The 25,000-nt window shown below is 42.7% G+C and overlaps 1 protein-coding gene across 1 annotated transcript in view; it reads right to left on the bottom strand.

Moving 5' to 3' along the window:
• LOC123516463 overlaps positions 1-25,000 on the bottom strand; it is a 170,868-nt gene that overhangs the window by 53,704 nt on the left and 92,164 nt on the right. The window contains exon 3 of the mRNA XM_045275775.1: positions 23,737-23,765. Coding sequence (XP_045131710.1) covers positions 23,737-23,765 — 29 coding nt within the window. The remainder of the gene's footprint in view (positions 1-23,736; positions 23,766-25,000) is intronic.

The following is a 25,000-nucleotide window of genomic DNA, read 5'->3' as shown; positions in this document are numbered from 1 at the left end:
AAAATGCAAATGTATACATAGACATTTATGGAGCCACTAAAATCCCAGGCAGCAAGAATAACTCAAATAAATATAAGAGGAAAGCACACTGTATCTGATGTTTTAATAAGGCAGTGAAATTACAAATATCATATAAAACAAAATACCCACAAAAAGTAGAGATATACGAGGAAAAGAATCCTCTTCAGTGACACTCCACTGAATGAGATACAACACATTTCCAGCATCTCACCAGTAACTTATTATTCCAGTGACTCTAAAATATTATAATAGAGAGCAAGATATTTAGGTATGTAAACTCTATTCTACGTCCTTGTGCTTTAATGCTTTAAGAGATGAGCATCAAGACGCCCCAGAACTTAAATGGAACGTCTTTTCTATTAACTTCTGGGTCATGAGCAATTAGGTGGCCATTTTTAAAAGTTTTATAGCCTTAGCCAACCTCCTTCATCCTTTTAAAAGCTATGATCTTCCTTCACTGACACTCAAAGGACAGTAAAAAAGAAAAAAATAAGGAAAAAAAGACAAACGTTTGCATGAATACAGAAAACGAGACAGGAAATGAATCTTTAGCTTTTCAAGACTAAAAGAACTATTCAAGAGACGCATACCAAAAATCGCCGCTGAAAACTCGCAGGTGTTTACGTGGAAAATTTGTCCGGTAGTGAAAAGGTTAGCACGTTGAGAGATGTAATAAAAGCTAAAGTTCCCTCGTTCGTTGCGCGGGAGAACGAGGCAGAGACACGCTAGTAAATTTGTCGTAAAGTAATTTCCTGGCGACAATGAGGAAGGCGACGCTGGTGTAATTGTCAGGCGAGCCTCGGGATGCGGCGAGGCGGAGTGTTGAGGTGTGGGTGTGTCTCTCTGAGTAATGAAGTGATGCGAGAACAGGGCGGCGCTGTCCTGAAGGCACCCCCCATCACCACCACTCCAAAAGCTGATTGTGTTGCTTCTGCCTCTTACAGGTTCTAAGAAGGACTAAATTAACTTTTTTTATGAAGAAGGAAGACTGCCAAGGGCAACAAAGTGTTGGAAAAAAAGGCCCACTGGAATTGGAGGTTCCTAAAGGGTCTGAGAGTCAGCCAAAAGCCAGGGACAAATGTCTTGCACCTCTCTCTTAAAAGAAGTTAAGTCGTAGGAAGATGGAAATACAGAGGCAGGCAGGGAGTTCCAGAGTTTGCCAGTGAAAGATATGAATGAATGAGAATACTGGTTAACTTTTGTATTAGAGGATTAGACAGAATAGGGATGAGAGGAAGAAGAAAGCCTTGTGCAGCGAGGCCGCAGGAAGAGGGAGAGGCATGCAGTTAGTAAGATCAGTAGAGCAGTTAGCATAAAAATAGCCATAAAAGATAGAAAGAGATGCAACATTTCGGCAGTGAGAAAGAGGCTGAAGACAGTCAGTCAGAGGAGGGCAGATGATGAGACGAAAAACTTTTGATTCCACCCTATCTAATGAAACCGTATGAGTGGAACACCCTCTCCCCCAAACATGCGAAGAGTACTCCATACAAGGACGGATAAGGCCCTCTTTTCTTTTTTTTATTTATGCCATGTGGGCTTTTCACGGGAATTTATGGGCTAAACGGGATACTTTTTGGGGTACCTCCTATCTCAAAGCCCACCCGCTAGGAAACCGTTGCCCCGAGTGAGGAAGCCCAACCTACACTCAGGATTCGAACCCGTGTGCTTGGAGACCCCTCGGACCCCAAAGCACGCATGGTTCCACTGTACCACGGCGGCCCTTGTACAGAGTTAGCAGTTGGAAGGGCGAGAACGCAGAACGCCCAACTTCATAGAAACTGTTTTAGCAAGAGATGAGATGTGAAGTTGCCAATTAAGATTATGAGTAAAGGACAGACCAAGGATATTTAATGTGGAAAAGGGAAACAGTTGAGTGTCATTGAAGAAGAGGGAATAGTTGTCTGGAAGGTTGTGTCGAGTTGATAGATGAAGGAATTGAGTTTTTGAGGGATTGAAAACTACTAGGTTTTCTCTGCCCCAATCAGAAATCTTAGAAAGATCAGAAGTCAGGCGTTCTGTGGCGTCCCTGCGTGATCTGTTGACTTCCTGAAGGGTTAATGGTCTCTAAAAGGACGTGGAAAGATGTAGGGTGGTATCATCAGCGTAGGAGTGGATAGAGCAAGAAGTCTGGTTAAGAAGGTCATTAATGAATAATAAAAAAGAGTGGGTGATAGGACAGATCCTTGAGGAACACCACTGTTAATAGATTTAAGGAGACAAGCAGTGGCCGTCTAAAGTTGCAGAGAGAAGGATAGAAACCGTAGTAGGGCAGTTTTGAAATCAAAGCTTTGTGCCAGACTCTATCAAAAGCTTTTGATATGCTTAACGCGACAGCAAATGTTTCACCGAAATCTTTAAAAGAGGATGATCAAGACTCAGTAAGGAACGCCAGAAGATCACCAGTAGAGCGACCTTGACGGAAGCCATATTGGCGATCTGATAGAAGGTTGTGAAGTGACAGATGTTTAGGAATCTTCCTATTGAGGATAGATTAAAAAAACTTTAGACAAACAAGAGATTAAAGCTATAGGACGATAGTTAGAGGATTAGAACGGTCACCCTTTTAAGAACAGGCTGAATGTAGGCAAACTTCCAGCAAGAAGGAAAGGTAGAAATCGATAGACATAGTTGAAAGAGTTTGGCCAGGCAAGGTGCAAGCACGGAAGCACAGTTTTTGAGAACAATAGGAGGGACCCCATCAGGTCCATAAGCCTTCCGAGGGTTTAGGCCAGCGAGGGCATGGAAAACATCATTACGAAGAATTTTGATTGAAGACATGAAATAGTCAGAGGGAGGGGGAGAGGAGGACAAGCCTAGAATCATCCAAGGTGGAGTTGTTAGCAAAGGTTTGAGAGAGGAGTTCAGCTTTAGAGACAGAAGAGATGGCAGTGGTGCCACCAGGAGGAAATAAAGGAGGGAAAGATGAAGAAGTAAAGTTATTAGAGATGTTTTTGGCCAGATGCCAGAAGTCATGAGGGATGTTTGAAAGATTTTGACATTGTCTATTTATGAAAGAGTGTTTGGCAAGTTGAAGAACAGACTTGGCATGATTCCGGGCAGAAATATAAAGTGCATGAGGTTCAGGAGATGGAAGGCTCAAGTACCTTTTGTGGGCAACCTCTCTATCATGTATAGCACGAGAACAGGCTGTGTTAAACCAAGGTTTAGAAGGTTTAGGTTGAGATAAAGAATGAGGAATGTACGCCTCCATGCCAGACACTATCACCTCTGTTATGCGTTCAGCACAAAGAGATAAGTCTCTGACACGGAAATAATAATCATTCCAGGGAAAATCAGCATAATATTTCCTCAGGTCCCCCAACTGGCCGAGGCAAAACGCTAGAGGCACCTCCGCTTTGGAGGATCCTGAGGAGGGATTGGAGAAATAGGACAAGATACAGACTGTGATCGGAGGAACCTAACGGAGATGATAGGGTAACAGCATAAGCTGAAGGATTAGAGGTAAGGAAGAGATCAAGAATGTTGGGAATACGAGTAGGGTGTTGCACCAGTTGCTCTAGGTAATGAAGGATAGCAAAGTTGAAGGCTAGTTCATCAGGATGGTCAGTGAAGGGAAAAGAAACCAAAGCTGGTGGTGAACATTGAAATCTCCAAGGATGGAGATCTCTGCGAAAGGGTAGGACAGAATGTGCTCTTTGGAAGTTAAATAGTCAAAAAATTTACTATAGTCAGAGGAGTTAGGGGAGAGATAAACAGCACAGATAAATTTAGTTCGAGAGTGACTATTGAGTCGAAGCAAGATGGTGAAAAACTCGGAAGATTCGAGAGCAAGTTAGGTCGTTGCTCATATAGACTCAACATCCAGCTTTGGAACGAAAATGAAGATAGATAAAATAGGAGGGAACAGAAAACGGGCTACTGTCAGTTGCCTCAGACAGCTGCGTTTCGGTGAGGATAAGAAGATGAGGTTTAGTAGAGGAGATTGAAAATTAGATCTAAGACCACGAATGTTGCAGAAGTTAATGAGGAAAACGTCGAGGGAGGTATCAAGACATTTTAGGTCGCCATCGAGAGAGCAGTCCGACGTTGGAACATTTCTGGTCCCCTCCCGAGACTGAATTTGGAGTCATCCTTTTGAATTTTGAGTTTTGAGCGAAGGTGTGTGTGTGTGGTGAGTGCATGTAGTTTTGTGTGAAGCGTGAAGCGTGTTGAAGCGTGAGTTGTGTTGCCTCTTTATCATATAGATGAGAGAAGCACGTAAAGAACCTCGTTAATCAATAAGGTCTTTCAATCCATTATCTTTTTTATCTAAGTTTTCTAACGTCTGTGTAGGACCAGTATTTCTGATAGCTGTTTTTTCTACAACTGTTTCTGCAACTTATCTCATCTCAACTCGTCTCTTACTTAGTACCATACTTTTCTCCATCTTCGTCTTCCTCTCGTCTCCTGCCCTTTATCTCTTCACACATATATTGCTCGCACAAAAAAGTTTACAATTACAAAAAAATAACTGAAACCACACGAAAAAAAAAAAAAAAAGAATCCGAAGCAAAAAACATAGATGTGGAAAAACAGGAGAGGCATATAAAGGGTGACGTCAGATGATGATGATGATGCTGATGAGGGTGACGTGCGTTTATTGATCGACATTTATGCAGCATCTTCTGCGAATCAATGTCTATCTTATTGAGTTACGTTGAGATGGAGACAGCGTTACCATATCAGCAAAAGGAGTCCTAAAAAATGCCATTGGAGAACACACACACACACACACACACACACACACGCACACGCACACGCACACACACACACTCCACCTCATCATCAGTATCTAAAAAATAGTATGAAATAAAGAAAGATGTCCGAATAAAAATGCAAAGTGCAACCAGCCGTGACCGAACTTCCCGATCACGAGACGAGCAGAGTAACACATAGCCACCAGGGGCAGTGGAGCAACACGGCGACCAAGAGTAACGGGGTAACACGGAGTAACATGGAGCCACCAGGAGCAATGAAGCAACACAACAATTGGGAGTGCAAGGCTTCAAGACCAAGGACGGATGTGGCTTCTTATTGAGGCTTTATCAGAGTTCCAGGGCCGTGGTTGCTGGCTGCTGGTGGTAGTGAAACTTTGGTCCACACGTATATTAATCTACCTATTTCGTATCCACACGTATAACAGTGTCTAAAGGAATAAAATATCTTTCACAGTGGCCACAAGATATCGATTTTCTATGTCCTATTTTTAAGATTGTCTAAGTAAGATTTCCAAAGACCAATCTACTATTCCCAGTATTCTTCTAAATGAATAAGAAGCCAAGACTCATGATACTACACATAAACATGGTGATGGTGGTGGTGACGCATGTTGGTTGACATTGGGTGACGTTCTTGTTATATTCTGACAGATGGACAGACGGCAGTAGGATTTGCAAAGACTATTTTTCCGACTCATGTTTCTCTAGCAGTAAAAGATAAAGATAAATCTAACGGATATGGTGAGGTAATGATTGTGCAGGTTTGGGTAACATCCTCGTTACAGTATTCACAGTAACAGAATGACGGAACTGCAAAGACCAATCTCCTACCATAAAAGAGACAACGACTAATGAACGTAACACACGAACATGGTAGAAAAGTCGGTGTTACATTCACACTGACAGAAGGACGGAAATAAAACCTCCCAGCGGACACTGACATGACCCAGTGATACTTTTATGAAGGTAATGAAGTCAAGGGGTCCGCGAGAGTGAGGCCTTAAAGAGATACACGCTCTCATCTTTTTAAGAGTTGATGTGCTTGGATTTAAGAGACACTTTTACTCTTTCTACTACTACCCGTTTGACTTGTGGACACCTGCATTACTTATATCACAACGAGTTTAACCTTTGTGTGTGTTTCCTCTTGGTTCATTTCCCTTCCTATATCTAGTCTTAAAGAGCATCTTCTTCCCGTCATCTCTTCCGCTTCCCTACACTATATCAGGAACACTAGATGTTTTCCACCTAGTGCTTTTATTCTCCCGGGTAAAGAAAGTGAAGAAAGCTGCTCAAGGATTACAGAGGGCTTACGGAAAACCGGCTTAACTGCCTCTCCTGCAAAGGTTGAGTAGAAAAGAATCCCAATCAGGCGGGAAGAGTTTTAGTTGCGAAGGTGTTTTGATGACTGGCTCTTTTGAGTGTTGGTGTTATGATCTTGTTGATGAGGCGCCAAATCTCAGTAAATCAATCAACACTCAACATCTTTGGAAATTTCAGTGAGTGAGTGAGTGAGTGAGTGAGTGAGTGAGTGAGTCAGTTAATGTCTCTCTCTCTCTCTCTCTCTCTCTCTCTCTCTCTCTCTCTCTCTCTCTCTCTCTCTCTCTCTCTCTCTCTCTCTCTCTCTCTCTCTCTCTCTCTCTCTCTCTCTTCAGAAATGTTTCACTTTATGAGATTTTTGAATAAACGGTTTCATGACTTCATTGTAGCGACGCCAAATCTCAACAACTCAGTCAATATCTCTGGACATTTCATTCTGTCAGTCGGCCTATCTTTTACGTAATGTTCCTGTTCATATGATTTGCAATTATTCACATTTTTTATCTTGTTCTTTACCTTCCGGCAGGCAAGACAGCACATCACACATTAGACACAGCAGAACACCACCAAAAGTCGTGATACATTGCTAGAGTAAAACAACCTACCATAATTTTTCCTTTAGTTGACAGTGAGAACAACTAACACACATACCCCCCCCTCCTCTCTCTCTCTCTCTCTCTCTCTCTCTCTCTCTCTCTCTCTGTTAAAAACCACCACCACCACCACCACCACCACCACCACCACCACCACCTACCGTCTCTGAAACTCTCTCCCTTTCTGCCCTCACTTCTTCCTTTCCTTTATTCTCTCACAAGAACAATGGTTGGTGATCTGGTTGCTGCTGTATCAAGAAAAGTCAGCCTTCAGTTATGGAGAAAGATCAATCTTTCTCCATAACCGCGTCTAGACTTGAAATAAACGAGGTATAAAGACCAAATTCCCTTTCAGTAAAGTAGGTGGGGTTGAGGTCTCCTTCTGTGCCTTATTTAGTGTATGCTGGATCGCCTTGGTTTCAGTCAGACGTCTTGTATTTCCTCAGTTAATAACCTCGTCTAGAAATACACGGAACACACGTGATTTCCTCCACATACTACTTTGTGTCTGGCTATGTATCTTCATAGGTTGATGCATGTGTGTTGTGTTGCACTTAAGACATACAGCGAATGACTCTTGTGATTTTAATGTGTTACGCAGAAGGATCCTTTGTTATCCTAATGTGTTATGCTGAACGATCCTTGTGCTCTTAATGTGCCAGACTGAACGATGACGTCTCTCCCCACGCACGCTCCAATCTATGCCTGGCAGTCTTCAGTATTTCCTGACGTTCACACATGCCAGACCTTATCTCTTTGACCTTTACATGCGTCTCTTTTCAATACTATCACCTGCGGGCTTTCTCTCTCTCTCTCTCTCTCTCTCTCTCTCTCTCTCTCTCTCTCTCTCTCTCTCGCCATTTTTCTTCCTTCCTGTCTGTTCAACAACCTCCACCGTGACTACCACCACCACTACTACCTACAGAGATACATGTTCTTATCCATCTCTGAAACAAGGAGTGCTGTCTGTCTGTCTGTGTGTCTGTCGCCCGCGTGAAGGGAGAGGGAGACAGGCGGAGACGAACGAGCGAACGAGGCAGACAGACACGCAGACAGACATGAACCGGCGCCAAAACCTCACACTCTCTCTGATTGCCTTCAGGTCTCGACGGCTTCCCTGATTGCCGCCGCCACGGACTCAATCAGGAGGGGTCAGCGCGCCCCTGATTGCCCGAAGCCTGCCTCCCTCCCCTTCCTTCCTTCCTTCCTAACCCATACCCTTTGTCGTCCCCATCCACTGTGAAGGGAAGAAATGTATCGGGCGTGGCGGCGTGACGAGATCGGTGACAGGACTCCAGATTAGCAAGTTGGGTGTTAGAGGTTGTTGTGTTTGTGTTGCGTTGTGGTGTTGAGCGCTGCGTGTTGTGTGTGTGGGGGGGAGACATTGTTGTATCTCTTGCGTTCTGTTTCTATTTGTGTTTAGTATTTTTTACATCGTTTGTATTGTGTCCGAGTTCTTGTCATGTGGTGTGTATTAGTATTGCTTGTGTTGTGTTTTGGTGCTGTTGAGTGTGTTTCGTCTTCTCGTCATCTGTGTTGTGTCTCGTCGTCTGTATTTGGTCTTGTCTGCGTCGCATCTCGTCACCAGTATAGCAATGTCGTAAGCCGAGGAGCAAAGGACGCCTAACATCTTATGGTGAACTTTGCGATTCGGAATAAAAAGCTGAAACTGTGTGAGAGAAGCCTATCCTGGGAGGAGGAAGAGGAGGAGGAGGAGGAGGAGGAGGAGGAGGAGGAGGAGGAGGAGGAGGAGGAGGAGGAGGAGGAGGAGGAGGAGGAGGAGGAGGAAGTGAAGGAGGAGGAAGAGGAGGAGGAGAAAGAAAGTGAGCTCCCTTAAAAGGATCAGACACGCCCTTCCTGCAGCCTCGAGGGATTGAAAAGGAAGCATTAAAAGGAAAAAGTAAAGCAGAGATTGAAAAAAAAAAAAAAATCGAGTCCAGTTACTCACACACACACACACACACACACACACACACACACACACACACACACTAATAAAATACAAAACAAAAAATAGCATAAATAATGAAAAAAACTAAGTAAATCAACAACATAAAGAAAAAAATAGATCATCGGAGCAAGACAGACGAGGAAAAAAAAAAAAAAAGGCAACGATAATAACATCAAAATAAGACCAACATCAAAAGGAATCAATAAAATCAATAACGCACACGCATACACACAAACCTAACAATTCTCAGCCAGATAGAGACGTATGACAAATGGTAAAAGGAATGACAAACTGGTTCTGGCGCGAATAATGATCATTCGGCGCGCCATTCACGGCCGGCCACGCGGAAGGCAGGCGGCTGGGAGCGGGTCGACAAAAAACCTGTAATGAGGAAGGGGCGGCGAGGAACGGAGGCGGGAAGGGAGCGGGTGAGAGCAGTGGGCGACAGAGGGCGACTGGGGCAAGCTGGCGGGCTACTTCTACTGTACATCGGCTTAAGGTTACGTTTCTATAGGGTTCAGATTTTTGTGTCCATCTCTCACTCCGCCTTTTGACTTCCACACTCGCTTGCTCAGTGTAGGTGGAAAGTATTGAGTGGTAGAACTAAGTCATAGAGGTGGATGTGGAGATGGAGATGGGGTGATGTGTGGTGGAAGTGGAAACGACAGAAGTGGAAGTGAATGGATAAGGAGTTGAGAGCGGTGTTAGTGGTGGAAATGGATTAGTAAGAAGTTGTAGTGTGATAGTAGAATGGGTGTTGAAGAGAGGTAGTGATGGAAACAAGAGAAGGTGGAAGTAAGCTGGGAGGTGATGATGACGATAGAGATAAAAGTGAAGGGAGAGAGAGAGAGAGAGAGAGAGAGAGAGAGAGAGAGAGAGAGAGAGAGAGAGAGAGAGAGAGAGAGAGAGAGAGAGAGAGATAGGGATGGAAATAAAGTGAAGGACAGTGAGTATGAAGCAGGAAGCGTAAGAATTGAGCCTCTCGTCGGTAGAAGTGGAAACTGCAGGAGACAATACCGAGAAAAAAATAAAAAAAAAAAAGAATGACGGTGGCAATGAGGTAGAGAATGGAAAAGGACAAGGTGAATATGGAGTGAAAGTGGGACTGAATGTGTGACGTAAGATGTAAAGTAAAGTCTGTCAAGGAAAAAATAGTTGTAGTCTTTGTATCCTTACTCCTTTTTCACGCCGCAGTGAGAAACGTGTACTTGTATGGGAGTGCGTTAGAAAAATGGTGAAGAAATGAAGGTAGAAAAAAAAAAAAAAAAACGAGATGAACACCATTAATCCAGAGTGTGATGTACTGGTGTAGTGTGGCGTGGGTGATGTAGAGTACGAGCTCCTTGTCTCAGGGTACGAGGTGGTGCAGGGACAGAGTTAGCGGCCCATCTATTCCTCCTTCAGTTGCAGTATATGTATTCCGGTTACTTGATTCTACCGAGATGCTGCTGCTGCTAGTACAATAACAACGATAACAACAAAATACTACTGCTGGCTGCTATTACTAAAACTACATGTACTTCCAGTAAAGCTTTTGAATTTGAGTTAACTGTGTAAGATGAGAAACACAACAACAGGAATATTAACCTCTCAAAAAACATGTAAAAACAAATACTAATAGCTGGTTATTAAGTAATTGTCATTAGTTGAAGCGGTAAATGTCAGTGTGTGATTTGATCCTTCATTACTACTACTACTACTACTACTACTACTACCGCTATTGTTACGTTATTTCTGCTATCACTCTCGTTCAAGCCCACTCATCTCTCGCCTTCACTAATTCCGTATCACGATGAAACGAAACACCTCACATTTCCACGTAGGTTAGTTTTTCGTTCCCGCAGAGAAGAGCGTCACTTGCCTCGCCTGTGACGTCATCCGGGGTGCACCTTTCGTGGCCTGGCGTTTACGTAACTTGGTGCGATATGTGATCTTTAACTTGCTTTACTTTTACGTGTGTGTGTATGTGTGTGTGTGTGTGTGTGTGTGTGTGTGTGTGTGTGTGTGTGTGTGTGTGTGTGTGTGTGTGTGTGTGTCCTTTCATCATTCACTCACACAATGGCACCTCGTGAAGAAATGTAAAAAGGAGGAGAAAAAAAAATCTTTTAGCGTGAATGAGTGACGTGTGCTGGCCAGACCCGACTCTCCCTCCATCCCTCCGTCCCTCCGTCCCTACTAGCCTGGCGGACTCGCGACCTTTACACCGGAGATCGTGAAATGCTTCCGCCTCTTTAGGTGCAGGAATGTTACGGTGGCTAATTTTGACGTTTTGCTCGGTGGCAGCTTGACCTGAGAAATGTTATGGAGGAGGGAGGTATCGTCTGTACTTTAATGAACGTGTTTGTATGTTATTTTTGGGTCTCTCTCTCTCTCTCTCTCTCTCTCTCTCTCTCTCTCTCTCTCTTGCCACCTGCGCAACATACTACATAGCTGTGCCTGGAGTCTTGCCTCATGTGCTAAAGGTCATGTCATTTGGACTTAACAAAGTACCCTCATAAAACAGGTCATTGGCCGTGCTAAACTTGCTTTGTCTGCACCTTCACCTGCAGCCCAAGAATATACGACATAAGCCCTGGTAAATAAAAATATGCCCAGCCAGGAAGCAAGAGCGAGGCACCGCTTCTAATGACTACCCAGACCTGCCCATGTGTGGAGAGGGACACGCTGAGACCACCTCACTACATCTGCTGAGGATGTAGTAGTTCACGACATGAAACAGCTTTATCATGGCTGCAGAAGAGGCGCGGGAGGGATCGTAGAAAAGCGGGAAGTCGCAGCAATTCGCACCAGATGAAACTCATTTCCATTGTTGAAATATTTGCAAAAATGTCCCTCCCCTGGCTACGGCATTCATCGCGGCACATAACACACCATTATTAAAAACGAACATCTTTTACATTTATTTTAAAGCCAATGTGAGCGGCTGCCCATTTTATTATTACATGGACTCACTTGGTACACACTGAAATGAAAACCGGACAGCCGGATTTTCAGCTCTTCACTAGGACACAAAAAGATCAGGTTTTAAGTAACTAGAAGAAGAACACTTTTTGGAAATGCTCACAGATAAGTATCATCACGATATTCATTACCATTGTGAGTCCTTTAATAAGCATGTAATTTCAAAGTGCAGACACCCGCGGAGCCTGTGTATAAGGGAGGCAAGAAGACCACAAGACCCGAAGCCATAGTCGGAATTCCTAAAAGTAAAAAATGTGTCTTAAGTTTCACTTTGACTTGGTTCTTTGCTGAAGTATAACAAATTCGTATACAGTTATGTTTAATAGTTGGGCTCGGTGAGAAGCGGTGCGAGGCTGCCTTGTGTTAAACGCAACTCGAAGTGACAAGGGCGGCCAGACATCAATGTGGCCGCGTCCCTTGAGTCAAACTTGGTGGGAAAGCACTTCCGCATTTTCAGTTAAACACTGAACCTGGAAAGGGGGATGGAAGATGCTTGCCTGTCTTATAGTGGCTGCAAAATCATATGGCGGCCTTATTAGTATATTTCCTAACAAAACAAAATGCTGCCGTCTCGTGCGATATAAACGTAATAAAAACATATTTTTCATTTAGTAACAGCTTTATTCGTCTCCTGGTAACATTTATGAAATAAATATATTTGATATTCAACAGCTATAAAAATACGGAAAGGTGAGTTTAATCCCTCTGATTTATTCACACCTGCAAACTTATATTTATATGTTTGTGTTAAGCTCAAAACTAAAGACATTCTTAATATCATACTCCTGGAAATGTAACTTTAACCAGAGTTTTGAGAGTTCCTGTGATTACTAGAACAGTTTCTTCCTGTAGCTGGAGGCATCATGATTCGCGGACCGTCTCGCCTTCTCGTCACCGCTGACCTTACGAATGAAGGATTCTATTAAATTACATGGGTTTAAATGGATAAACGGAGCAATGACTGCCTGAAATGAAATAGTCAGTGTCACTAACTGATGCAACTTCTGCCAATTCGCTCATAGGTTCGATCACAACATCTCACATAGCTGATTCTGACGGACTGCCACATCTTCGGAAACGCTGGCATCATGAGCAACACATCGGGGAGGAAACCATGGTGACCCGGACGTAGCTAAGCTGTCTGCTGAAAAAGCCTAAATAATTCACAATTAATGAGAAGCGAAGCAGACCACAAGCTTCAGAGCCTAAACATGCTCCACACCTGTGCTCTGCTACAAGCCATTAGCCAGGCGCCTCATTATATACTTGTATATGCTCGCCGCCATTGCCGCTATTGCCGGTCTATAACCCACAAGTCAGGCCCTTCAGAACATACAGGGGCTCCTCATCCTGTCTTGCTATAGGCCAAGTATGGATAACAATCCTCTTTGAGAAACAGAAACGCAGCGACGCACATCCCCCGGAAACACAGCGACGCACATCCCCCGAGGTCTTTTTTTTTTCTGGCCAGCGGACACCAACAGTGCTTTTCTTCCGCCATTTCTTTACTGTCGTATGGATGTATCCTTCAAGTTGTGTTAGTGCAGAGCTGACTGTTGCTCTTCGTTACACACACACACACACACACACACACACACACACACACACACACACACACACACACACACACACACACACACACACAGACTCTCACTCACTAACTCACTCACTCAGACTCACTCACTCACTCACACACTGGCTGTCTCACTCACTCAGACTCACACACACACAGACACTCACACACACTCACTCACTCACACACACACACACACTCTCACTCACTCACTCACTCACTCACTCACACACACACACACACACACACACACACACACACACACACACACACACACACACACACACACACACACACACACACGGCCCGGTAGCTCAGTGGTTAGAGCGCTGGCTTCACAAGCCAGATGACCGGGGTTCGATTCCCAGGCCGGGTGGAGATATTTGGGTGTGTCTCCTTTCACGTGTAGCCCCTGTTCACCTAGCAGTGAGTAGGTACGGGATGTAAATCGAGGAGTTGTGACCTTGTTGTCCCGGTGTGTGGTGTGTGCCTGGTCTCAGATCTATCCTAAGATCGAAAATAATGAGCTCTGAGCTCGTTCCGTAGGGTAACGTCTGGCTGTCTCGTCAGAGACTGCAGCAGATCAAACGGTGAATTACACACACACACACACACACACACACACACACACACACACACACACACACACACACACACACACACACACACACACACACACACACACACACACACACACACACACACACACACACACACACACACACACACACACACACACACACACACACACACACACACACACACACACACACACACACACGCACGCACACACGCACGCACACACGCACGCACACACACACACACACACACACACACACACACACACACACACACACACACACACACACACACACACACACACACACGCACACAGTCTCTAAGCCGGCTGTGAAAACAAGGTAATTCTCAGCAGCAAATTGTGATGCAAATACTCATTGTTATGTTCCACTGATATGCATTTTCTGAATTTTCATTTCATATTTGAGAGTCGCCATTCGAACTGGAAAATGTTGACAAGTCGCGGGTATTGCAAAGCTGTACATTTTGACACACAAATATTTCATTACGTTTCGCATCGGTGCCTCGTTAACAGGATTAATTAACAGTAATTCACGATCACAGCGCATTATCGAAGTGTCGTGTAAACCTGTGACTCGCCAAAGGTTTTCCATCTCCGGAAATCGTTCCATCAAGAGAAGGATAATTTGCTTACTTCGCATAGCATCTTGGCTCTTAACGGTCTGAATGTAGGTTGGGCTTCCTCACTCGGGGCAACGGTTTCCTAGCGGGTGGGCTTTAAAATAGGAGGTACCCTAAAAAGCCCATAAATTCCCGTGAAAAAGCCCACATGGTATAAAAAAAAAAAAAGTCACACAGCTGATAACACCACAGCCTGACTCATTCTCTCATCTCTCCAAACATCTTGAGGTAAGGTACACGCAGAACAGAGAAGAAACTCGAGCGACAACAAAGGAAATATGAAAAGAAACCATAACGAAAAAGTCACTCCCACTGTGGAATATCAGGGAAGGAATAGACGGGGATGAAGAAAGAAGTAACGGGCAACAGAGGAAGGTCTCGCCTGCTGCTTCCTCCTGCATTACTAACACGGCCAGAAGAGGGCGGCGAGGGTCGCTGAATTAATTTTGTACACAGAGCAGGACAGACAGACAACGTCACCGGAAGGGGAGGCCAGCCTTGTGTTGCATCCACGTTACACTCCACGGGGTACACCACCACCACCACCATCACCATCAAAAGCAGTGGAAAGAGCAGACAAAGACAAGATCGACACTAGGCTGGACTTTATTCACCATAGTCAGTTCACTCACTATTATAATCTGTGGTGTGTCTCCCTGTTCACACATCTATGGTTTCTCACATGTCACATGCAATACATTCGCAACACTCTCCCTTTGCCAGAATCACCATGTGTGGGAGGGTACAGGTGAGCTACGACTTACTGGAGCATTCCGAGAACATTTTATGGCCCAGATGAGCTACACAGACGCAGGTATGAACGCTCAGGAGTTATGAGATGGCCTGCATTGTGCCTTGGCCGTGTTAGCATCAGGAGGTGAGGCCGTGAATGCCCCTCGCAAAGCTCGCCGAGATACACACACACGCAATATTACAAGTGGTGGTCCCGCGCTGCTCACACTCACACGCTCCCTTCCGCAGCTTTCTCCCTCACGCTCATCATCCACACTCATGCTCCACGCTCACGCTCGCTAATTAATTTTCTGGGCTCATCCCTAACAACGCCCACGCGCCCCTCTCCTGCTACCCCGCGTTAATATACACGTCCATCAACATAATAAAATACCTCAGTTTCATCCTGCAGCTTAAAAACACACGCGCGCAGGCTGAGCTGTCACTTGGCCTTCGGTAAACCAGGAAGCTCTGTTAGCACTTCTACAACAACACACACGTTTCACCATTCCATCGTTCTATAAATCTCCAAGTATTTAGCTCAACAGTAATTCTAGTCCTGACGCGAGCATAAGACGTTGTATTGTGAGAGGGAAGACGATGCCATTAATAAGGAAATTCGTTGCACTGGTAATTAATTGTATGCTTAGGTTAATAAATTGAGCTGTATAACACGTACGAGCTCAAAGGATTCATGGGGTTTTATGTTCAATGTGACGATGAGGTTATTTCAATGTCTTCTTGAGTATCTTCGAGGACTTATGGCTTACTGTGTGTGTGTGTGTGTGTGTGTGTGTGTGTGTGTGTGTGTGTGTGTGTGTGTGTGTGTGTGTGTGTGTGTGTGTGTGTGTGTGTGTGTGTGTGTGTGTGTGTTTGTGTGTTCAATTCACAATATATTTTCCTTTTCCCCAATGATCTTGCAGCAGAGTCATAATTCCATAACGGCGGAAAGCTCACCGTTGCGATACGATGCGGGATAAACAATAGATCAATAACCGGGATCTCTCTCTCTCTCTCTCTCTCTCTCTCTCTCTCTCTCTCTCTCTCTCTCTCTCTCTCTCTCTCTCTCTCTCTCTCTCTCTCTCTCTCTCTCTCTCTCTCTCTCTCTCTCTCTCTCTCTCTCTCTCTCTCTCTCTCTCTCTCTCTCTCTCTCTCTCTCTCTCTCTCTCTCTCTCTCTCTCTCTCTCTCTCTCTCTCTCTCTCTCTCTCTCTCTCTCTCTCTCTCTCTCTCTCTCTCTCTCTCTCTCTCTCTCTCTCTCTCTCTCTCTCTCTCTCTCTCTCTCTCTCTCTCTCTCTCTCTCTCTCTCTCTCTCTCTCTCTCTCTCTCTCTCTCTCTCTCTCTCTCTCTCTCTCTCTCTCTCTCTCTCTCTCTCTCTCTCTCTCTCTCTCTCTCTCTCTCTCTCTCTCTCTCTCTCTCTCTCTCTCTCTCTCTCTCTCTCTCTCTCTCTCTCTCTCTCTCTCTCTCTCTCTCTCTCTCTCTCTCTCTCTCTCTCTCTCTCTCTCTCTCTCTCTAACAACTGCCGCCACTCATGTACTCTCATTTCCTGCCTTCTTACTCTCCTCCTTATCTTACATTTTCTTCTTTTCCTCCTTTTAAACAATTTATCTTCTTAATTTTTCTTCTATTCTTTTCTATTCACCCTTCTTCTTCTTCTGGGGCCTACTTCGCCCTCCTCCCTTTCCCTTCTTTTTCTTATTTATACTCAATCTTTATTCAATTCTCTTCCTCCTTCCTTTCTCTTGTTTTCTCTTTCTTCTTTCGTGTTATTCTCTTCTTCTGCCTCAGTCTATTTCTATTTCTTCTTTTTCTTCCTTCTCCTCTTTCTAAAATTTAAATGATAAAATGATAAGATAGTCAAGTAATAAATGAATAAGAGAGAATGTAAAGAAATACCAAGGAAGGGATAAGAAAAAATAAGAATTTTACATTTTCTAGAACAAACGATATGGAAGGCTGATGAATCACGTTTGTTTGTTATCTGTCTTACAGGTGACTAATATAAATGTTACTGGCACGAGGTGAGCAACAACACTCGCAAGGAGGGAGGAGGGATGACGAAAGAACAAATAAATTTTAGTGCCACTCGTGATCGTAGAAAACTCTACGGTAAATGAGATTCGCGTTTCACTATCTCACGCCCTTACACTGCCTTCCACTTCCCCCACCTTCCACCACACCGCTCCTTTGTTGCTCAGTCACCTCGTTCTTACCAGAATCATCTTAGCACATCAGTACAATAACTGCAATAGTGGCAGATATAACAAGAGGCATTGTGTTCTATCTCTATTCTCAGAGGCCATCTCAACTAGCTTCAGACTTAAACCACGCCGGTCTTTTTAGAAGATCTCAAGATTCTATCATAAACCTTAAGATTCTTGTCATAAGTCCTTAGGATGCGTTGCAACTCAGGAACTAAACTATTCTCTTTCGGGACAGAATACCGATATAGAGAAACTTATACTGTGTAGTCTGTATACTTTGAAGAGGCACCATTTCCTTGTTGAGAAGTGGTGCGGCACAGCAATCAAAACGTGATCTATATCTTCATAAAAATAAACGTGGGATGGCTGCACACCAGACATTCTGATGATAATAAAGAGGATCTTTTCGCGATAAAAAAGTGTCGATTAAACTGACTGATGTGGAGCTAATAGAGGCCAAGGCTAAAAGAAGAAATGTCATTAAAGTAATAAAAGTATATAAAAGACTGGTAAGTTTTCGTGTGAGGAAAGATGAGCTGACTGAAATTTATGAGGAACTGAAAAGCGAGATTAAAAGAAGAAAAATATTAAAAGAGAAAAAATATCAATGTAAAAAAAAAAAAAAAGTAATTGACAAGATTTACTGTACACGACAATGCTGTTCTAATGACACCAAAGAGATGGCAACGATGGATCAAGAAAACTAAATAACAAACTTTTCAAACCAAATGACAGAAAAACAAGCATGTTAGAAAGGAAAAGAAATGGAGGCAGTACAAATAAATGAACCTAAAAGACCTTGTTTGTAAGATAGAACTTGTTCGGCATGTTCTGTAAAGTGTACGGAGCAACGAGGACCAATGTATACCTTCACCAGAGATAAGAAAGTATTCTATTATCTACCTAAGTTATAATTTCTGATACTGTTTGTAGATTTTTTATTCTAATTGCTGGATCCTCTTTACAGATAATATCCTTTTATAAATTTAGCTAAGCTTTTATTTACATCGTTACTCTTTTTTTCGTATATATCCTGGCTTTATTTTCAAATGGATTGAACTGTTGCGCGCTCATGTCTTTTCAAACCATTTCTCTCTTTAATCCGAGTTGAGCTCTCTCTCTCTCTCTCTCTCTCTCTCTCTCTCTCTCTCTCTCTCTCTCTCTCTCTCTCTCTCTCTCTCTCTCTCTCTCTCTCTGTGTGTGTGTGTGTGTGTGTGTAATTCACTGTTTGATCTGCTGCAGTCTCTGACGAGACAGCCAGACGTTACCCTACGGAACGAGCTCAGAGCTCATTATTTCCGATCTTCGGATAGGCCTGAGACCAGGCACACACCACACAACGGGACAACAAGGTCACAACTCCTCGATTTACATCCCGTACCTACTCACTGCTAGGTGAACAGGGGCTGCACGTGAAAAGAAACACACCCAAATATCTCCACCCGGCCGGGGAATCGAACCCCGGTCATCTGGCTTGTGAAGCCAGCGCTCTAACCACTGAGCTACCGATGTGTGTGTGTGTGTGTGTGTGTGTGTGTGTGTGTGTGTGTGTGTGTGTGTGTGTGTGTGTGTGTGTGTGTGTGTGTGTGTGTGTGTGTGTGTGTGTGTGCGCCCGCGCGCAAGCGATTAAAATCTATATTACTTACTTACAGTTCATATTTCACAACTGATATAGTTTTTAGAAAGTATTTCTTAGTGTGTTGTGAAAGTGTCCTCAGATCGCCTGTGGTGATTTAGTGTTTCAAGTGTTGTTCACTGTGTCATTAGTAGGTATCATGGTTTTCTGTAACTCGGGGTCGGCGTCAGTCGTCGCCCGGCCACAGCCCAGGTGGGTAACTTGTACATACACGGGGTTATAGGGGAGAGTGTTATTCACGTGTGAATATGTGTACACTTTGAGGGTTGCATACTATATATACTTTATATATCATTTACAGGTGCAATGTTTTATGTCCAATAAAACCTGGATTTGGGTAAACCTGAGTCTTACTACATCGCCCTCAGTCAATGCATAGGTAAACTAATAAGCTTGAGTCGAGAAAGAAAGAGAAAAAGACAAGATATTGTACATAAAGTGTTGGCCTTTGTTAAAATACTCGTTCAGTAATAAATAATCCTTATCTCCTTTTAAGGTATTGATCAGAATTCTTCCTTTCAAATAAGAAGATACATTTTTAATGGATGATTATAATTTACACCTGGTCATCACCACCCAAGCTCATTTTGGGTGTAAACACCTTGAACCTGGGTGTCATGGTGACATGTAGGTAACTTTAAACCACTCGACATATGGCAAAGTGTTTTAAGGTTGTACGTGGTGGGATTCGAACCTACGCGTGGACGTCTGCCCGATCCCACGCTCACCACCTTATCCACTACGCCACCGCCTCCATGATCACACCGTAGCATGATATAAAAAAGACGCGAACATTGATGTAATCAAATAACTTAAGCCTGAATAATTTGAGTCTATTAATAAGGTTCTGTTCTTCACTCATTGTTTATGAGACGAATCTCAATTACTTTCATAATTAACACTAATCCAAATAATTTCCGTGACGTGTAGGGTTAATATTGTAAACAATGTTTTTCTTATATATTGTCTCGTGAAGTAGTAAGGTTTCAATATACGCTTAGAGAGACAGTCATGTATGGAAAGGGGTTAACCTCCCACGCTCTCATCTTACTGTGTTTGGAATTATCTTTAAATACCACAATAAGTTTTGATAATATGCAAATAATATGATAGTTCACATGCTGGACTGATATCACACTATGTTTTGCAATAGCTCTCAATATGACAGCAAGTCCTCTGATCTCTTTATTATTTGATGGTCGCCAGTTTCTGTGATTCTGTGAGATCATCAGCTGATTGGACAATACTGGCTGGAAAAAAAACAAGCTTTAAAAATAGTACTACCTGGTGTGTAAGGTATTCGAGGTACGATTATAGATGAAGCAGACCGATAGCTTATTTACCCAAGGTTCAGACGAAGCGTAAAGTAAATCTCGAAAAAAATAAAGCAATATATTTTTTTTCAGGAACTTTACGTACACGCACTATTCGCATGGATTTACATTGTGACAGCCTTGCTGCTGCTCTTTTGGTAGTGAAACGCACAGGAATAAAAATAAAACATGAACTAAATAATAAACGAGTGCGTGTCTTGTCATTTAAATAATGTAGCTGAACTAGGACTTCACTTTAAGGAAAAAAATATCATCGTCCTGCAACAATCTTTTTTCATGTACCATTTTTTCGTCATAGACTAACACATATTTAAAACTGACTGTCATTTCCTCTTAATAGATACAAACGCTGATGCACTGTCCTCCAGGTGACTTTGAACTCCTGGATGCACCTCCGAAAAAAAGTATAATAAATTTTTATCTTATTTTGAAGCTAACGTAACACGACGCCAAAGGAAAAGTAGGCAAGCTCTTCGTTAAATATTAAAAGGATATCAAACAGTGAAGTGAAACACAATGACAGAACAAGCCTTAGCTTTTTCTCTTTTTCTAACTGAACAGCGAGGGGAGATGTGATATGACGAAATATATGAGAAAATCTTTAGGCATCACTAAATTTTCATTATTAAGCGGGGATCTCATGGAAGGCTGGAACATTTTATTAGATCTTCCTGTTGCTCAAGGGGCAACTGGCGTATAAAATCTGAACACGACAGAACTTGATTTTGCCTGAATAAGAAAAAAAAAGTTTGTTTTAGAAGGCTAGTCTTGACATTACAGGAGCAAAATTAACCGTTCCAGGCTAAGTTCCATAATAAAGTCCGATGAGATCCACTATTTTGTATCTAGATTTTCATCCATCAATCATTATTATTTGGCGTATGTTTTAGGGATAGAAATTTAGACATAAATAATTTAGCTTTCTTAAGAGGCTGAACAAACAAAGCGTACTTAATATGGATGGGATAACCAAGGAATGTATTGCGGTATCAAGTTTGGAAAGGTTAACCTATATAAAGAAAAACAACGTAAACACTGAATATTGACCTTATCACTGAAAAAAAAAATCAACTGAGTGCGTCCGTGATATTTAGCAAAGCATTGTGTATTTGCTTGTATGAAACATTCATTTTCTACGTATTACCTCCTGGAATCTGAGTGGCATAGTCCAATCTTAGCTCAAGGAAAAAATTAAAAAGTTTTTGGATTTATAAAGTTAAGCACTTGATGATAGATAATGAAATTACATCTACAAAGTATAGAGGAAATCATTTCACATCAAAGTGAATGGACCTGCTTTCCATTATTTATGCAATTTGTGCTTATTTATTTATTCATTTATTTATTACTTAGCTGACTAACTAAGTCACTTAATACCAGTGAGTGAGTGAGTGAGTGAGTAAGTGAGTGAGTGAATGAATAACATACTGACTGATTGACAGAGAAGCAAACATACTAACTAACTTACTAATCATAAGCCAATCAATGTATTTTCATATGTATCTTTGTATCTATTTGTCTATCAATCAGTCTATCTATCTACATGCCCATCAATCCATCTATCCATCTACTTATGTGCTTATCTATCTATCCATTTATTCAATCTATTCATCAATTTACCTTTTAATCAGTCTATCTATCTGCTTAATTAGCTAGCAAATGAGCTTAATTACTAAATAAATAACCGAAATACTCAACTAACCAACAAGCTAAATAAACAAATAAAAAAAGTCAATCAAATAAGTAACAATTAAGCAATCAGCAAAATAACTACACAAACAAGGAGAGGCACAGCAAACAGGGGAATGAGGAAGTCTGGGTCTCGCCTCCTAGCACCCAACAGTTTCCTCCTTCTATAAACACACCACCGAGAACGCCAAACTTTCTCCCAAAGGCAAAGTGAAGTCATCTTCCTTTGACCTCATACACTACGGCTGCTGTCTTGGGTCTGTCTTGAACTCTTTCCTTGCAACGTGGAACAACTCACCACACTCAAACAATGTATGGACTCTTTATAAGCATCTACAAGGCAGAATCGAGGTTAAGAGGAAAATATTTAGTGATTTCTAGGTGGTTTCATATATGGACGAGGCAGCAGAAAAGGAGAAAAAAAATGTGTTAAAGATATTAGTAAGAAGAAAGTGCCAAAGAAATGTGAAAGGGTTAACACTAGGCATATCTCTCTCTCTCTCTCTCTCTCTCTCTCTCTCTCTCTCTCTCTCTCTCTCTCTCTCTCTCTCTCTCTCTCTCTCTCTCTCTCTCTCTCTCTCTCTCTCTCTCTCTCTCTCTCTCTCTCTCTCTCTCTCTCTCTCTCTCTCTCTCTCTCTCTCTCTCTCTCTCTCTCTCTCTCTCTCTCTCTCTCTCTCTCTCTCTCTCTCTCTCTCTCTCTCTCTCTCTCTCTCTCCACCCCTCAACACCACGCAACACCACAGCTAGTTAATTATTCCCGTGACAAAAATATTACGTACAATGACAGCGTGATTCAAAATTCAAAAAACAAAATGAACTAGTGAACACAATGCATGTTATTGTTTTGCTCCCGGCAACATCGAAACATCTTGATTGTAGAGAGAAATAATATATACATACGGTCCTAACATGTATACCAACCTTTCTATATACATAATTAATTACTCTCTCTCTCTCTCTCTCGACAAGCCTACGTAGTCCGTAACATTTTTAATCCTTTTTTCCAAACTCAAAGTCTACCAGTTACCACCACCAACACTTCCCAATCACCGTACATTTTCTCTTCCTCCTCTCTCTCCCTTCCCTCCCTCTTTTCATCTCTCCCTACCTCACACTAATCCTCTTCCTTTCTCTCCCCCCTTCTACCTTTCTTTCCCGCTCTTCCTTTCTCCCTTCCTTCTCTTCACTTCGCGTCGTTCTTAATTAATAAAATCCAGGAAGAAAATACTTGTCGAGGAAAAGTATGGCGAGGTGCGACAAGGAGGAGAAGGAAGAGGAGGAGAAGGAAGAGGAGGAGGAGGAGGAGGAGGAGGAGGAGGAGGAGGAGGAGGAGGAGGAGGAGAAACAAGCAGAAAATGAAGAAACAGAGGAAATATGCAGAAAAAAAACAGAAATAGAAGAAAAAGAAGCAGAAAAAAGCAGTGACAGAAGAATATACAGAGAAGACAGAAACAGAAAATGAAGCAGAAGCAGAAAAAGCAGAAAAAGAAAGAAGAAAAATAAGTAGAACAAGAAGCAAGCAATAGGAGGAGGAGGAGGAGGAGGAGGAGGAGGAGGAGGAGGAGGAGGAGGAGGAGAAGGATAAACAGGAAGAGTAACAGGCGGAGGAGGAACAGGAGGAGGAGGAAGAGGAGGAGGATGAAGAGGAGGAAGAGGAGGAGGAATATGAGGAGGAAGAGGAGGAGGAGGAACAAGAGGAGAGGGAGGAGGAGGAACATGAGGAGGAGGAGGAGGAGGAACATGAGGAGGAGGAGGAACCCGAGGAGGAGGATGCAATCTTACCTCCTTAGCAGTGGCGGTGGCAGCAACACCTGTGGAAGGAAACGAGTGGTTATAATCAAATCAGGTGAGATAAGCGGCTTGAGGAAAGATGGAAGACGAGGACGGGGAGAAAGATGAAGACGATGATGAGACGAGGGAGAAGGAAGAGGAGCAGCAGAAGCAGGAGCAGCAGGAGGAAGATGAACAGGAGAGATGGATTACCAGAATTCATCTCACAGCAGATTACATTTACTAAGAAGGCGAGAGATTGAATTATTTTTGAATTACACGAATTATATAAAGAGCGATGAGTCTTCTAGTTATTGGAAAGAGTAACTGCAAATACTTGTGAGGAAGAAAGAATAGGAGCTACCTGTCTATTCTTTTTATCTAAGGTGTTGCTTGTGTTTCCTTGCTTGTAATCTACTTGGCTTGCCTGAGGAGAAAAGGATGATGGTGTACAATATGATTACTGAGACGATACGCAAAAGAATAAAAAAGGAAAGGAAAATAAATAGATATGTGAATGAAAAAAAATGGTGATCAAGAATGAGAAAAGTGAATTAGTAGACGTAAAGGATGATAAAATGGAGTAAAGATAATACAGTATATACGGCTTCTTTGATCATCGGGAAAAAAAAAAATCATAATTACAACAACAACAGCAACTACTACTACTACTACTACTACTACTACTACTACTACTACTACTACTACTACTACTACTACTAAAACTACGACTACTACTACGACTACTACTACTATTACTACTGATGATGACGATGATGACAACTCTAATCTCGCGGCGCGGCTGCAGCTCAGATCATAATCATGACGCCGAAAAAAAAGAAAAATAACTTCATATAAAAACCCATACGCTGGAAAACACGGTATTACATAATGGAGATTAAAAAGCTAAAATATATATCAATGCGTGTAATAGATAAAATATGAAATACTTTTAAAGGGGATGGAGAAGAGGAGCACTCTGTGAAAGCCATGTCAGAGCAGCAGCGGCAGTAGCGGTGGTGGTGTGGTGGCGGCGGCGGCGGACTGGTTAAGAAACACAGCAAGTGGAGTGAAGTGTTCCTGAGATTGCAGATCAATGTTTACACTAGCGAAATGTTCCGTGCATGAGGAGACATGATGCAAAATTCAGCCGGGACGGTAATGGTTTAGTCAGGAGTTGCATGACGCATCACTGGATTCACGACAGCCCAGAATGATTTTGTTACGAGTTACCCGGAGAGATATTACAAAACAAAACTCATGAGGGACTGGAATG

Source organism: Portunus trituberculatus, chromosome 41 (genome assembly GCF_017591435.1).
Source record: "Portunus trituberculatus isolate SZX2019 chromosome 41, ASM1759143v1, whole genome shotgun sequence".
Classification (NCBI taxonomy): domain Eukaryota; kingdom Metazoa; phylum Arthropoda; class Malacostraca; order Decapoda; family Portunidae; genus Portunus; species Portunus trituberculatus.
The sequence above is the reverse complement of the archived record's forward strand: the minus strand, read 5'-3'. Positions and strand labels throughout refer to the sequence as shown.